We start from the raw sequence: 14780 nt of genomic DNA on the forward strand, positions 1-14780 counted from the left end.
CTTTTTAATTTCACGAGTACGTCAGCTAAAAAGAGGACAAAACAATGAAGCTAACTGCTAGCGCTAGCACCGCAGCTAGTTGTCATGGAGTCATTGCGTTTGATTTGTTCACACTGTGTGCCAAATGATCGGCGCGTCGTTTTACGACCTTGCAATCTATGTTTACGACGGAAATTTCAAACCGGTACAAAATGGAAAAGAAATGAAACGCACCTTGTCGGTAAAAAAGACGATTGGTTGTTGAAAATCAAATCACTTTTTATTATGTTGGAAAATGCAGAAGAGTAATAAGCACGCTTGATTCGTGATTCTATTTTTGTGAGCCAAGTCTGAAACTTGTAACTAAGTCTCAAAAGAAAAACGATCCATAAACTTTTCTTCCCCCTATTAGACATAAAGCTGGGCAAATGTTAATGTTTCATAGCTATACTAAATGTTAATTTACGTTATTCTCCTCCCTTGCGAATTTAACTAAATAATTTTGTCATTATCACACCGTTTTTAAAACCCTTATATTTCTATCCGAAAATAGCTATAATAATGACTAAATAAAACATACACGTTTAAACATAGCAGTTGATAATTTGAGAGTTTTATGAAGAAGAAGAAAAAAATGAGAATTTTATTCATGTATTTATTTTATATGGTGATTTTATCATGACAAAATAAGTAACAATTTGATAGAGTAGAAAATGCATCATTTGCCTGGAAACGATTGTTTTTAGTGTCAATTTTGAGGTCTGAAAAGAAATTCCAGGAACATTTTGAAACATTTGTTTATACTACAGACGCTTTTTTTTTTTTTTTTTTTTTTTTTTACATAAAAAGACCCTGCATTGGTTGCAAAGACGCAAGAAATGCAGCCGCCATCTTGGAGCGGTCATCGTATTCCATCGCAGGGCACAGTAAAGGTTTGATTTTATATTGTTGTTGTTTTTTTTTGTTTGTTTGTTTGTTTTTTTTTTTTTTGGTCTTAATATAAGAAAGTTGCTTTGTTCTCTGTTATTTTCTCTGTTCTGTAAAGTGTCTTTTAGCACTGGGTAAAGCTATTTATTATGTAGCTTTTATCTATTACATAACTTTTATAACTTGTATAACTTATATATATATATATATATATATATATATATATATATATATATATATATATATATATATATATATATATATATATATATATATATATATATATATATATATATATATATATAGGATTTTTTTGTTGGGGGAGCTGAGGGGGAGCTGGGGTAAAAGTTGGAGGGGCTACACAAAATGTCGTTGAAATGAAAAGTATATAGTAAATTGCTTTATAAATACCAAGGTATATGTTTTAGTCACCCGTGCTCCTCTAAAATGTGGTATCAATGCACACACACATCACTAAGAATGATTGCCGAACAACGATATACAGCTTCTGTATATTCTGTGTTCGTGCGCGGCCGTGGCCAATGTGCTTGATGAAAAAGTAGTTCCTAGATAATTGTGATATATTCCTGTGAGATAATACGTATATCTCATCTAAATCAATTCTACAATTTACCAGTAATAAAATTATAAAGATAAGTGAAGTTTTAAGAGTGGCCGTAACAAATATTTAGGAAACCTAAATTTTTGGAGTATGGAGTTAAATTTGTCTCATTAATACTTGCAAATGCACAGAGGGTGATTTACAAATATCCTTTGATTTGTACACGTGCTTTGTGATCTAGAAAAACAAATTTCTGATTTGTAACTTGTGTGTGGGTTTTTACAAATAAATGTTTATTTACAAAACTGAAAATTCTGTTTGTGAAGGGTGATTCAACATTGGTGGATCACCGAACACACACATTCATCACTTTGCTCAGTTACGCAATATTGAGACATTCTCAGTGCAAAACTGCAGTTGAGATCCACAAATATGTCAGTCGCTATTCACATTATTGGCAGAATTATTGGGGGGCTGAGGGGGGTCTTGGCTAATTATTGGGGGGGGCTTAAGTCCCTCCCAAGCCCCCCCCCCCCTTTGGCACCGCCACTGACGCACACCCAAGACAGACCACTCAGGGTTAGCATTTTTCAACTACAACTATAGACATTACTTCCCCTCACTGGGATAAAAGGCAAGAATGTACACGTGAACAAGCATAACTGAATTTTAGATTTATTTGTTGGCCATTTGCGACCTGTTGAAGTGCAATAAATATCAAAAGTTCTAAAACATCTTGTTTGATTGTTTCACTATATAAACATAGTAATAATAATAGTTAGGGGTGGTGGCCATGTGGTTAGTGCATTTGGTTTCAGTTCGGAATGCTCAGTTTAAACCCCTCCCCTGCCGATTTCTCCATATGAAGTTGTGCCAGGAAGGGTATCTGGCATAAAACTTGTGCCCATTCAATATGCACATCCACATCAGATCTGCTGTGCAAACAACTGGGAAGCCGAAGGCACTTATGAATGATAATATCCACAGTGATACATTAAACTGGCTGAGTTACCCGTTCTACACACATGTAATGGAGAAGAATTTTAGCCATGTCGCTGTATATTTCATGTATATTTCATATTTCATAACCTACCATCTGGTTCTCAAGACCAGGCACCTAAGTGGCTCTACTCTACTCTTTTCTACTCTTCTTACTCTTCCTTTTTACATATTTAGATATACCTTAGTATACTAGCATAGTTCCACCTTAGAATTGGAATATAATATATAAGATATATCTTACTGAATTTTCATGTCACTTTAGTTAAGGTGTAATAAGTTGCATTGCTTTGTGTGTATGTTGTCATTAATTTTCATAGAGAAATTTGTGACATTCATGAGACTCAGGTGAATGATGATAAAAGGTTAGATAGCATGTCATATCACTGCAATGCTCTGCCATGCCGTACACAGCAGGTACATTTTAATGGAAAAAACGTGCGCTTTAACTGGCACACGGCATGCGCTGGCATGTGCCATGCGGATTGTAATTAAAGTGCACCCTAGCCTGACCTTAGTACCATGTGAACTGCGAAAATAAGGGCTCCAAAGAGCGGATCGTGATTTAATATATAAGGCTGACCGTGTGTGTGTTTGCGCACCTACGCTTTCAACTTAAGGTCCCCAGTCACCTCCCCCTTGGTTCCGCCAGTCACCAGAGCAAGCTTGGTGTCAATTGCTTAAATACTGTGGCTGTGCATAGTGAACACACACACACGCACACACATGTGGTCAGCTTTATATATTAAATTTGATGGGTGTCTTGTCCCACAGCAACATTAAAATAGTGCACAAAGTTTTTTCTGCTAGCAATTTATTCTATTAAGTGTCCATTTAATTCATTAAACATTTAATATTCAGTTTTATTATAAATCATTGAACATGTGTCCGGGAATCTCCAGGAATTGTCACCTTATCGTGGTGAAGAGGTTTCTGTGTCCCTATGAACCTGTGAGCGGTGTTGTCTGGAGCCTTTGTGCTCCTGGTAGGGTCTCCCATGGCAAATTGGTCTCAGGCCAGGGGACAGACTACAAATGGTTCACAAATGGTTCCATGCACAGCCTCGGCCCGGAACCACTCTCCTTGATAGGGATTGGACCGTTTTCTTCTCTGGAGTTTCCCAGGGTGTGATGGACCTTATGGGCCTCATTGCACCAGACTCAGTTTGTGCCTGGTAGTTTTTTAATTTTTTTTTATTGCAGTCATTATACATGGATCTTGCTTAACATTTTGAACATATCATCTAGAAAATAGGAGAAGAAACTACACATTCTGGCTAAATAAACCATTTTTCATGTTCTTGCATCCACTGAGACTGTTTTCAAGGATCTACAGCATCACTGTTTGCTTTAGCTGTTCAGCTACAATTACATTACAGCAGTTGTTCCCAACTTTGGAGGTCATGCACCTCTTGGTACATCCTGCCTAAGTTCTTGCACCCCTCCGGCCATGGAACTGAGCTGCTACATCTTCAAGCAGCCACCATCTTGGGTTGTAGGTGTCCATGGATGTGATTGGAGAGACTGTTCATCGTGCAGCGTTTGTCTTTTGTGTAACCAGTTACACATTTCCATGGAGTAGCTGAAGAATCTTTGAAGGATCTACAGCATCACTGTTTGCTTTGGCTGTTCAGCTATGATTACATTACAACAGCAGGTGTTCCCAACTTTGGAGGTCATGCACCTCTGGGTACATCCTGACTAAGTTCCTGCACCCCTCTGGCCATGGAGCTGAGCTGCTACATCTTCAAGCAGCCACCATCTTGGGGTTGTAGGTATCCATGGCTGTGATTGGAGAGACTGTCCATCGTACAGCGTTTGTCTTTTGTGTTAGAGATTTTGTATACATGTTATCACTGTTAAACATTTGTACATTTGCCTTCTTTCTCATGAGAACGGTGTTGTGCTGTTTTGCACTTCACCCTGAGAACGTACGTGTTATTCAACCTTTTTTAGCTTTGTCTTCTTTCTCATGAGAACTGTGTTGTGCTGTTTTGCACTTCACCCTGAGAACGTACGTGTTATTCAACCTTGTTTAGCTTTGTCTTCTTTCTCATGAGAACGGAGATGTGCTGTTTTGCACCTGTCTTAATGCAATCCTGAGAATTCAATTTTGTTTTGACGTTTGTGATGTGGTGTTTAGTGTGAAGGAGTGTGGAAGACAGGACACTTCAGGCAGATGCAGAACAGCTGATACCTGCAACAGACGAACGAGATGTGCTGACCTGAAGTGTTCTTCCTTACAGCTGCACTTATTGACGTATGCGTTTATGTTATGGGAAGAAACTTGTCTTGCGTCATTACCCCCACCCTTAGGACAAGTTTCTTGTTTATGTGATGAGGGCGTCTCTTAATAAAAAGAGCGGAAAAGCAGGCCAGACTTTAGTGTAGCCTTGGTGTACAGCCTGGCCGCACTCCGCGCGTAATATTTGATTTTCTGTCTCACTGGTGTTTCTTGACTCTGTTTGTCTTGTTAAAGGTTTTAAAAATGTTTGGAGGAGAAAATACCCAACAGTAACCAATTACACATTTTCATGGAGTAGCTGAACATTCCAATGTGCACCAGACATTTTATGATTTTGAGGTCATGAAAGTGCCCACGCTGGAGTTGCCACTGGTTCCTGTAACCATGATGCTGCCATAATCACTTACTGTACAGCTGTTCCCTCAAAATATAAATCAAAGACCAGCCAAGAAGTAATTTCTGATTTTCTTTAAAGGGTTGTAGAGCATCCTGAACATGGTAGAGGAGAAATTTTTGATGTTTCTCCAAAGTTTTTCCCCAAGTCCATCTCTGGTGTCAGCAGGGAATAAATTGCTTCTAAAACATGAATTTGGGACTCTGCCAGATTGACTTGTGTCTACAGTGTCCCTATGGTTACCGGCCATATAGCCGTCTCTTTCGGGATCCCTACCTGAAGTGCCGTGAAATGGATATGTGGCCTGACGGGTCCCACTGCCCTCAATGGGGCAGCGGCATAAATTTCTGATGCAGAAATATTGGATCATCCTTAAAGGCTTTAAAATTGTTGTGAATACACTAGAGAAGAAGGTTGGGATTCTTGCCAAACCAGTAACTTGTGCTCCATCACATGAATCTGTGTCTACAGGTTTGCCATCATTGGGTGTACTGAACTTCATAGTTAAGAAAGCCTTTTTTGTGTAATCACAGCCTTCATCCAGGTGTTCCATGGTCAGGAAATTGTGCTGCAGTGCCTCTGTGGGTGTGATCCTTTTTCTGTGGTCAGTTTGAAGCATTTTATCCAGCAGGTCCAGAAACTCATTCAGGTCTTGACGCTCAGAGTCATTTTCAGTTATGTATAACTGTTTTATCTTTTCCAGTTTTATGAAAGGATTCTTTAGTTTATCTCCCACTATGTTGCCAGAGTATTCTGATGGAGTTTTGAGCCTCCAGACATCTCTGTGTTTTTTGAAGAACTTCTTGGTATATAGTCCCTTATTCAGCATGTCTGCTGGTAGTGTACCACAAGAATAAAGGATACCTTGCAACAAATCATAATCATAGCGTACACGGTACAGGTGATGTCCCAGTAACAAGCATGCTGACGTCAATCCTAGTGACCACATATCAATGGCCTCTGTAAATTTGAGGCCTAAGATCACTTCTGGAGCCCTCAGACATGGAGGTTGAACCTGTATGCCAGCCTTTACATCCGATTTAAGTAAAGCCACACCAAAGTCAATTAATTTGACTCTGAATGGTTGGTTTTCATGGTTTACCAGCATAATATTGCTCGGTTTTATGTCAGTGTGAATTATGCCAACTTCATTTAAGGCCTTTAAGGCCACAAGAATCTGTTTCAAGATAGGCCTTATTTGTATTAGGGTGAGACAACGATTCTTCTTCAGAAAGGTATCAAGACTCTCATCCAGCAACTCTAATACAATGTGGACATGTGGATCATCTTGGAATGTCTCATAGAACTTGATCACATTGTGTTTGTCAAGGTTTTGGATCAGCTGCATCATGCGCACTTCACGTTTCCCATTTTCAATGGTTTGAATCTTGATGGCTCTTGGAGTTCCATTCTTCTTGTCAGTACACTTGAACACTAGGCCAAATTTTCCTCTTCCTAACATGTCCCCAAACAAGTACTTCTCAGTCTGGATATTAGTTTTGTTGTTGTTAGAGCCCATTTTTTTTCCCCTTCAAAGACAACAGTTGCTTCTGGTTGAATTTTTATATTGAACGATAATTATCGTCTGTGGATTAACCCTTTAATCTTCAGCTCAACTGTTTGGCAGAGCGTTTTTGGCAGAGGGTTCTACTGCATTCGACTCCAAAATGTGTGGATGTTGAAGTTCATATAAGGCCACCTGTGTGTGTCACTTCTGTACATTAATGATTTGATGTCACTTCTGTACCTTAATGATTTGATGCCACTTCTGTACTTAAGAACTTTCACTTTAATTGTTTATGGTTACTGGGCAGATCTATAGATCTATTACAAAATTCAGCTTTAATCATTATTGCTAGAAATGTCAGACAAAAAGAACTTTCACTTTAATTCTTTATGGTTACTGGGCAACCAATAATTTAATGCTTGAATCATTCTCTTTATCTATTTATCTCCCGGGTGGGGGGTTGAGGGGGCAGTAGAGGTGAACATTATTATACGTGGCCCATGCAGATACCGGCAGGCTTTCCTCAGACTGCTCATGGACCTCTGTCCCATCTCGACCGCACCCAGAGAATTATGAGCATGTGCTTCACACTCGGGGCCGCCGGCAGATTTTGACCAACTGTGTGGACTTCCGCAGATGGCTGTGAGAACGTTTTGAAACTGAAACCCGACACCTTTCGGATGTGCGCTAATTCATAAGTCCGACGCCACTCTGCATGATTCTGGCTATGTGTGACAAGGGTATAAGGGCAATTCTAGAGGGGAGCTTTGGCCGTGCTGTTTATGATCAGGCAGGATCTGCATATCCTGACTGTGGCACTTGAGAAGATGAGTCTGTATGTTTGTCCTGGATTAAAGGCTAAGATTCCTGGACATGGCCAATAGAAGTGTACCTATGCGGTGAAAGAGCTGGCATTGCAGGAGACCAAGAAACACCTGGGGAGAGCTCATGGAGCCACACATTTCTGCTGTCTTCAGCAGCTAGTTATATGCCGGATGCCCTACCTGACACAACTCCACATTATATGTACACTCAACAAAAATATAAACGCAACACTTTTGGTTTTGCTCCCATTTTGTATGAGATGAACTCAAAGATCTAAAACTTTTTGGCTGTGACGTCATTAAGTATGACAGCACCCGTGAAGTCGGTGTACTTACAGTGCACCCAGAAAGAATTTGCAGCCCGTCACCTTTTCCACATTTTGTTATGTTACAGCCTTATTCAAAAATGGAGTAAAGTGATTTTTTTTTTTTCCCCCTCAAAATTCTACTCAACACCCCACAAACATATCCAGATCTTTTAGGACATAGGCTTGAAGTATGCAGCCACTAAACTGGGACACAGCCATTCTTAAGATTAACCACAGTTAGTGTGGCTAACTCAGTAAGACTCAGTAAGAGTCAGTAGTCCAACACATCATGTTAGTGAAACAGCGTCCTAGTGGTGGAGATCCAAAACGACACTGAATGGCACCTATACTGTCTCAGTATCCACTGAGGCTAGAGGGCAGACTTGAGCTTAAAGGGGAACTCTGGAATTTTTCAACCTTAGTGAGGCAGATATGTAACAAAAATTGGCAGAGATGTTCACATCCTGCAGAAAGTATGGAAATTTGCATACAGAATCTTTGAAGTATGTTGATTTCATATGTTAGTGGATCCAAGCACTTTTCCCAGGGGATCCAGAAGTAAAATGAGAATTAAAGATGGCCGCCGACGCCGACCAAGAAAAGGCCCGGGCATTTTTGGCCATGGTGGCCCACCATGATTATTTATACGATACATGAAAACACACAACATACCAGAGGATATATGCACACATTGTGTTATTTCAAACATTAAAATAAAGCGCAGTAGAATGTGCCACAAATTACTGCATTTACAGTCGTTTTTGACAGGAAGGTGATCAGAGAACCTCTGCCGTGGGTTCCTGAAGCATGGATCTGCTTACTTTTTTCAGTTATGTTGCTGAGGTGCTCTTTTAAGCAGACATCATATTTCCCCAGCAATATTATCAATTCCAAAAAATTGCCATGATCGAGGCAGTCAATGTCCAAGTTGTACGCAGCCTCACTGTGCTCCTGCCTGTAGCTTAAGCCTCTCTTCCCTATGACCTTCACAACCTCCACTACATGTTCCAACACCTGACGTCTCTTCTTAACCTGCTCACGGTGTCCTGTCAGCTGTCTTCCCTCAAGGTGGTCAATGCTTGCTCTGGAGCAGTTTAAAAAATATTCCTCAGCACACTGTCTATGTGCTATACCTCTCTCATGCTCTTCTGTTCTTTGGTGCACATGGAGTCATTGCGTTTGATTTGTTCACACTGTGTGCCAAATGAGCGGCGCGTTGTTTTACGACCTTACAATCTATGTTTACGACAGAAATTTTAGACCGGTACAAAATGGAATAGAAATGAAATACACCTTGTTAGCAAAAAAGACGATTGGTTGTTGAAAATCAAATCACTTTTTATTATGTTGGAAAATGCAGAAGAGTGATAAGCACGCTTGATTCGTGATTCTATTTTTGTGAGCCAAGTTTGAAACTTGTAACTAAGTCTCAAAAGAAAAACGATCCATAAACCACATTTCTTCCCCCTATTAGACATAAAGATGGGCAAATGTTAATGTTTCATAGCTATACTAAATGTTAATTTGCATTATTCTCCTCCCTTGTGAATTTAACTCAATAATTTTGTCATTATCACACCATTTTTTTAAACCCTTATATTTCTATCCGAAAATAGCTATAATAATGAATAAATAAAACATAAATGTTTAAACATAGCATTTTATAATTTGACAGTTTTATGAAGAAGAAGAAAAAAATGAGAATTTTATTAATCTATTTATTTTATATGGAGATTTTATCATGACAAAATAAGTAACAATTTGATAGAGTAGAAACGATTGTTTTTACCAGGTCTGTTAGAAAAGTATCCAACCTTTTTATTTTTTTCAAAAACCATATGGATTTGAATGACGTGTGATTGCATCAGACAAGCTTGAACCTTCGTGCACATGCGTGAGTTTTTTCACGCCTGTCGGTTGCATCATTCGCCTGTGAGCAGGCTTTGTGTGAGCACTGGTCCACCCTCTTGTTGTTTTTTTATTGCGAATAAATGTACATAAATAAATGCACAATCACAATTGGATAATCACATGACTGAAAAGCAACCTGAATCCATCTGAAAGCCATCTCTAAGCCGTCCTGTGAGATCAACACCGAGGTGGTTTTGTCCCGCTTAATGAACGGCTCCGTGGCACGTCCCTCTGCTTTTCTTTCCATGAAAAAAACTCCTGTAACAGTGGAATGTGCCGAAAAAGTGCTGATGTCCACGTCTCCTGCCTTTTTGTGAAAGTCAGACGAGGTCCCGGATCAACATTGGAAATGATCTGGTTGTTTCAGCGGGGTCTGAGCATGTTGATCGGCGCTGGGAGCGCGCCGCGCTCTCAGCAGTTGTGGGCCGTCCTTAAAGCGGTAGTAACACTCCTTAATTGTTGTGGGCTGGGGTGTTTGGCTGGCTTGGTTTTTGTTTTCTGTTTCTCCCACCAGGTGGTATGCATTCAGGACTGAGTGCTGAGCATTAGGACCTCACCCTGAACACCTGAGGCTTGTTTTCACATGCAGGTCATCAGGACTCACAGCTGTGGTGTATTTTGTCTTGATCAGAGATTGCTGCATTTAAACCTTGAATGCACAGTGTGTGATTGCCAGAGACTCGACCTTGTGAGCAGACGTGTGAGATCGACATCAGGAGTATTTTTTTTTATTTTCTTTACTTCCCTGTCTTCTCCTCTGGGCCCAGCCGTGTGAGCCGTATGTTGTCGGCGTTGCTGGAGTGGTGCTGTTTGGTTGTGCTGGGCGTTTCCCAGATAACCTCTGCATCCGGTTGGGGGGGGGGTTCGGGGTGTTGTTTTTTTGTTGATTCCCTGTTCCACCTCCGGCTTCAGCGCGCCTTTGAGCCGTACGCCATCGGCGTAGCTGAGGTTTGGGGCAGTGGAATATACCCGCAGCTGGTGGCTGGTTTAAAAGTCAGAGGGGTGGCGCCGTCTTGTGCCGTACGCCATTACCGCTGTTCCACTCCTCCCAGTTGACTTTTGGGGTATAGTCGTGGTTGGTGACACTGGACGTACTTCCAGTTTCCACTGCGCTGAGGGGGTGGGGATGGGGTTGTTGTTTTGTTTGTATGTTTTGTTTTTTTTTCCCCCAGTTTCCACCCTCAGGGTGTGACTGTGGTGTCCTCTGGGGGGGAAAGGGCTGTGGGTCCATCTAGCCGTAGATGGCCGGGGCTGGGTCTGTTAGTCATGAGGGGGGGGGGCGTCTCCTGGGGTTTGATGGAACGGTCCTCTGGGAGGCGCTGGGAGTCCCCGTGGGTGACTTTGGATCCCAGAGGGACCTCGGCTGTGGTTATTACTCCTGGAGCTGGCGGGATGTCCTCTGGGGGGTGTTGGTCCCTACATGTCGTCCGGGGGGGGGGGGTTAGAGTTTTTTTTTTGCAAGCTTAAGTTTGGGTTGTTTTTTCTCTTCTCCTCTTCCCTGGGTTTGATGGGACGGTCCTCTGGGGAGGGGGGGTTGGTATGGTTGTTTGTGTTTGTCTTTTCTTTTTTTTGTTTTATGACTAAGCAGACTTTAACACACAGTCGGAAGAAGGCTGAGTGCACAGGTTCAAGAACTCCTGGCCAAAATTATGCAAAGTGAACAACTAAAGTAAGAGTTGACAGGAATGAACACAACAGGACCCCCCCCTCAACCAGGCTTGTCGGAGTGTCGGGCGTAGAAGTCGGTCAGGAGGGGCGGGTCCAGAATGAAGCTCCGCTTCACCCAGGAGCGTTCTTCGGGTCCGTACCCCTCCCAGTCCACCAGATACTGGACCCCCCGGCCCCGTCGACGGATGTCCAGAAGCCTGCGGATGGTCCACGCAGGCTCACCATCGATGATCCGGGCAGGAGGCGCTGCTGGTCCGGGAGTGCAGAGGGTAGAGGTGTGATACGGCTTAATCCGGGACACGTGAAAGACTGGATGAATCCGCAGTGAAGCTGGCAGCTGCAGTGAAGCTGCGGTTGCCAGCTTCACTGCGGCTGGACTGAGGTCTTTGATGATAGGAAAAGGTCCTATGTATCTGTCCTTCAGTTTATGGGAGTCCACCTGCAGAGGGATGTCCTTAGTTGACAGCCAAACCTCCTGCCCGGGCTGGTATGCAGGGGCCGGGGAACGCCGGCGGTCTGCATGGTCCTTAGCCCTCGTCCGGGCTGTCAGAAGGGCAGAGCGGACAGTGCGCCATACCCGACGGCATCTCCTGAGGTGGGCCTGGACCGAGGGGACCTCAACCTCTCCCCCCACGGAGGGAAACAATGGGGGCTGGTACCCCAAACATGCCTCAAAGGGGGAGAGGCCGGTGGCAGATGAGACCTGACTGTTATGGGCGTACTCAATCCAGGACAGGTGTTGACTCCAGTCCCTCGGGTGTGCAGAGGTGACACACCGCAGAGTTTGCTCCAGGTCTTGGTTCGTCCGCTCTGCCTGTCCATTGGTTTGAGGGTGGTACCCGGACGAGAGGCTCACGGTGGCCCACAGTTCCCTACAGAAACTTCTCCAGACTTGCGAGGAGAACTGGGGACTACGATCCGAGACTACGTTCGTGGGGATACCATGCAGACGCATGACATGGTGGACCAGGAGGTCTGCAGTCTCCTGGGCCGTCGGGAGCTTCGGGAGGGCCACGAAGTGGGCCGCCTTGGAGAACCGGTCCACTATCGTCAGGATGGTCGTCATACCCTGGGACACAGGGAGACCCGTGATGAAGTCCAGGCCTATGTGGGACCAGGGGCGACGAGGCACCGGCAGCGGCTGGAGGAGTCCTTGGGCCTTCTTATGATCTGCCTTGCCCCTGGCACAGGTGGTGCAGGGCTGGACGTACTCCCGGACGTCGGTCTCCATCGACGCCTACCAGAAGCGCTGCCGGACCACTGCCACGGTTCTACGCACCCCTGGGTGACAGGAGAGCTTTCAACCGTGACAGAAGTCCAAGACCGCAGCCCTGGCCTCTGGTGGGACGTACAGCCGGTCCTTAGGTCCATCTCCGGGGTCTGGGTGTTGTGTCAGGGCCTCCTGGATGGTCTTCTCCACGTCCCAGGTGAGGGTTGCGACGACAGTGGACTCGGGGATGATAGTGCCCGGTGGATCCAACAGCTCTGGCCTGACTTCCTCTTCATGCACCCGGGACAGTGCATCGGACCGTTGGTTTTTAGTCCGGGGGCGATACGTGATCTGGAAGTCAAACTGACCAAAGAACAGTGACCAACGGGCTTGCCTGGAGTTCAGACGCTTGGCGGTCTGGATGTATTCCAGGTTCCGATGGTCCGTGAAAACCGTGACGGGAACCGAGGATCCCTCCAGAAGGTGTCTCCACTCCTCAAGAGCCTCTTTCACCGCCAGAAGTTCCCGATTGCTGACGTCATAGTTCCTTTCAGCCGGGGTCAACCTGCGGGAAAAGTAGGCACAAGGATGGAGTACCTTATCGGACTCCCCACTCTGGGACAGCACGGCTCCTATCCCTGAGTCAGAGGCATCCACTTCGACAATAAACTGGCGATCAGGGTTAGGCTGCACCAGAACTGGTGCAGTCGAAAACCGATGTTTCAACTCCTTGAACGCGGCTTCGCACCGATCCGACCAGGTGAAGGGGACTTTAGTGGAGGTCAGGGCTGTCAGGGGGCCAACAACCTGACTGTAGCCCTTAATGATCCTCCGATAGAAGTTTGCAAAACCGAGGAACTGTTGCAGTTTCCTACGGCTTGTTGGTTGGGGCCAATCTCTCACCGCCGCAACCTTGGCCGGATCAGGGGCGACGGAGTTGGAGGAGATTATAAATCCCAGGAAGGACAAAGAAGTGCGGTGGAACTCACACTTCTCGCCGTTCACAAACAGCCGGTTCTCCAACAACCGCTGCAGGACCTGACGTACATGCTTGACATGTGCCTCTGGATCCGGGGAGAAGATGAGAATATCGTCCAGATACACGAAGACGAACTGATGCAGGAAGTCCCACAAGACGTCATTAACCAAGGCATGGAACGTTGCGGGCGCATTGGTGAGACCGAATGGCATGACCAGGTACTCAAAATGACCTAACGGGGTGTTAAACGCCGTCTTCCACTCGTCTCCCTTCCGTATCTGAACCAGGTGATACGCATTTCTAAGATCCAACTTTGTGAATATTTGGGCTCCATGCATGGGCATGAACACCGAATCCAGAAGGGGTAACGGGTATCGGTTGAGAACCGTGATCTCGTTCAGCCCTCTGTAATCAATGCATGGACGGAGTCCGCCGTCCTCGCCCACAAAAAAGAAACCAGCACCCATCGGGGAGGTGGAGTTCCGGATCAACCCGGCAGCTAACGAGTTCCGGATGTAGGTCTCCACTGATTCGCATTCCGGACGTGAGAGGTTGTACAGCCTGCTGGACCGGTACTCAGCGCCCGGTATCAAATCAATGGCACAATCGTACGGACGGTGCGGGGGCAACGTGAGCACCAGATCTTTGCTGAAGACGTCAGCAAGACCATGGTACACAGCTGGCACCGCCGCCAGATTGGGGGGGACTAAAACCTCCTCTTTAGCTGTCACACCGGGTGGAACTGAGGATCCTAAACACTCCCGGTGGCAGGTTTCGCTCCACTGCGTCACAACCCCAGACGGCCAATCAATCCGGGGATTGTTTTTTAACACCCATGGAAAACCCAGAATCACTCGGGATGTAGAAAGTGTTACATAAAACACAATCTCCTCCCTGTGATTTCCAGACCCAACCATTGTCACTGGCTGTGTCTGATGTGTAATTAGTGGAAGTAGGGTGCCATCTAGTGCCCGCACCGACAATGGTGACGGTAAGGCCACTAGAGGGAGCCCAACCTCCTTTGCCCATCTGCTATCCAGCAGATTCCCCTCCGACCCCGTGTCCACCAGTGCTGGGGCATGAAGGGTTAAATCCCCACTTAGGATCGTAACTGGGATTCGTGCGGATTTGCGGGATTTCCCCTCGTGAGTGTTATGGCCCACCCTTAGCCCAGTCTCTAAGGGCAGGCGTTGTAGTTTGACCGTTTGGGGCAATTTCTCTGTATGTGCTCACTCGAGCCGCAGAAAAAACACTCCCCACGGGCCAGC

The 14780-nt window shown here is 44.9% G+C and overlaps 1 protein-coding gene across 1 annotated transcript; it reads right to left on the bottom strand.

Moving 5' to 3' along the window:
• Window positions 1–5145: 5145 nt before the first annotated feature.
• On the bottom strand, window positions 5146–6641 carry LOC117519664 (homeodomain-interacting protein kinase 2-like). The gene has a single exon (XM_034180935.1). It carries the CDS (start codon window positions 6622–6624, stop codon window positions 5146–5148), a length of 1479 nt encoding a protein of 492 aa, XP_034036826.1. The 5' UTR covers window positions 6625–6641.
• Between the last annotated feature and the right edge of the window lie 8139 nt (window positions 6642–14780).

This window comes from Thalassophryne amazonica, chromosome 11 (genome assembly GCF_902500255.1).
Source record: "Thalassophryne amazonica chromosome 11, fThaAma1.1, whole genome shotgun sequence".
Lineage (NCBI taxonomy): Eukaryota > Metazoa > Chordata > Actinopteri > Batrachoidiformes > Batrachoididae > Thalassophryne > Thalassophryne amazonica.

What these genes read in the sequence shown, in the direction of transcription:
- LOC117519664 (XM_034180935.1), bottom strand. Translation starts at nt 6,624, where the DNA reads ATGGGCTCTAACAACAACAAAACTAATATCCAGACTGAGAAGTACTTG.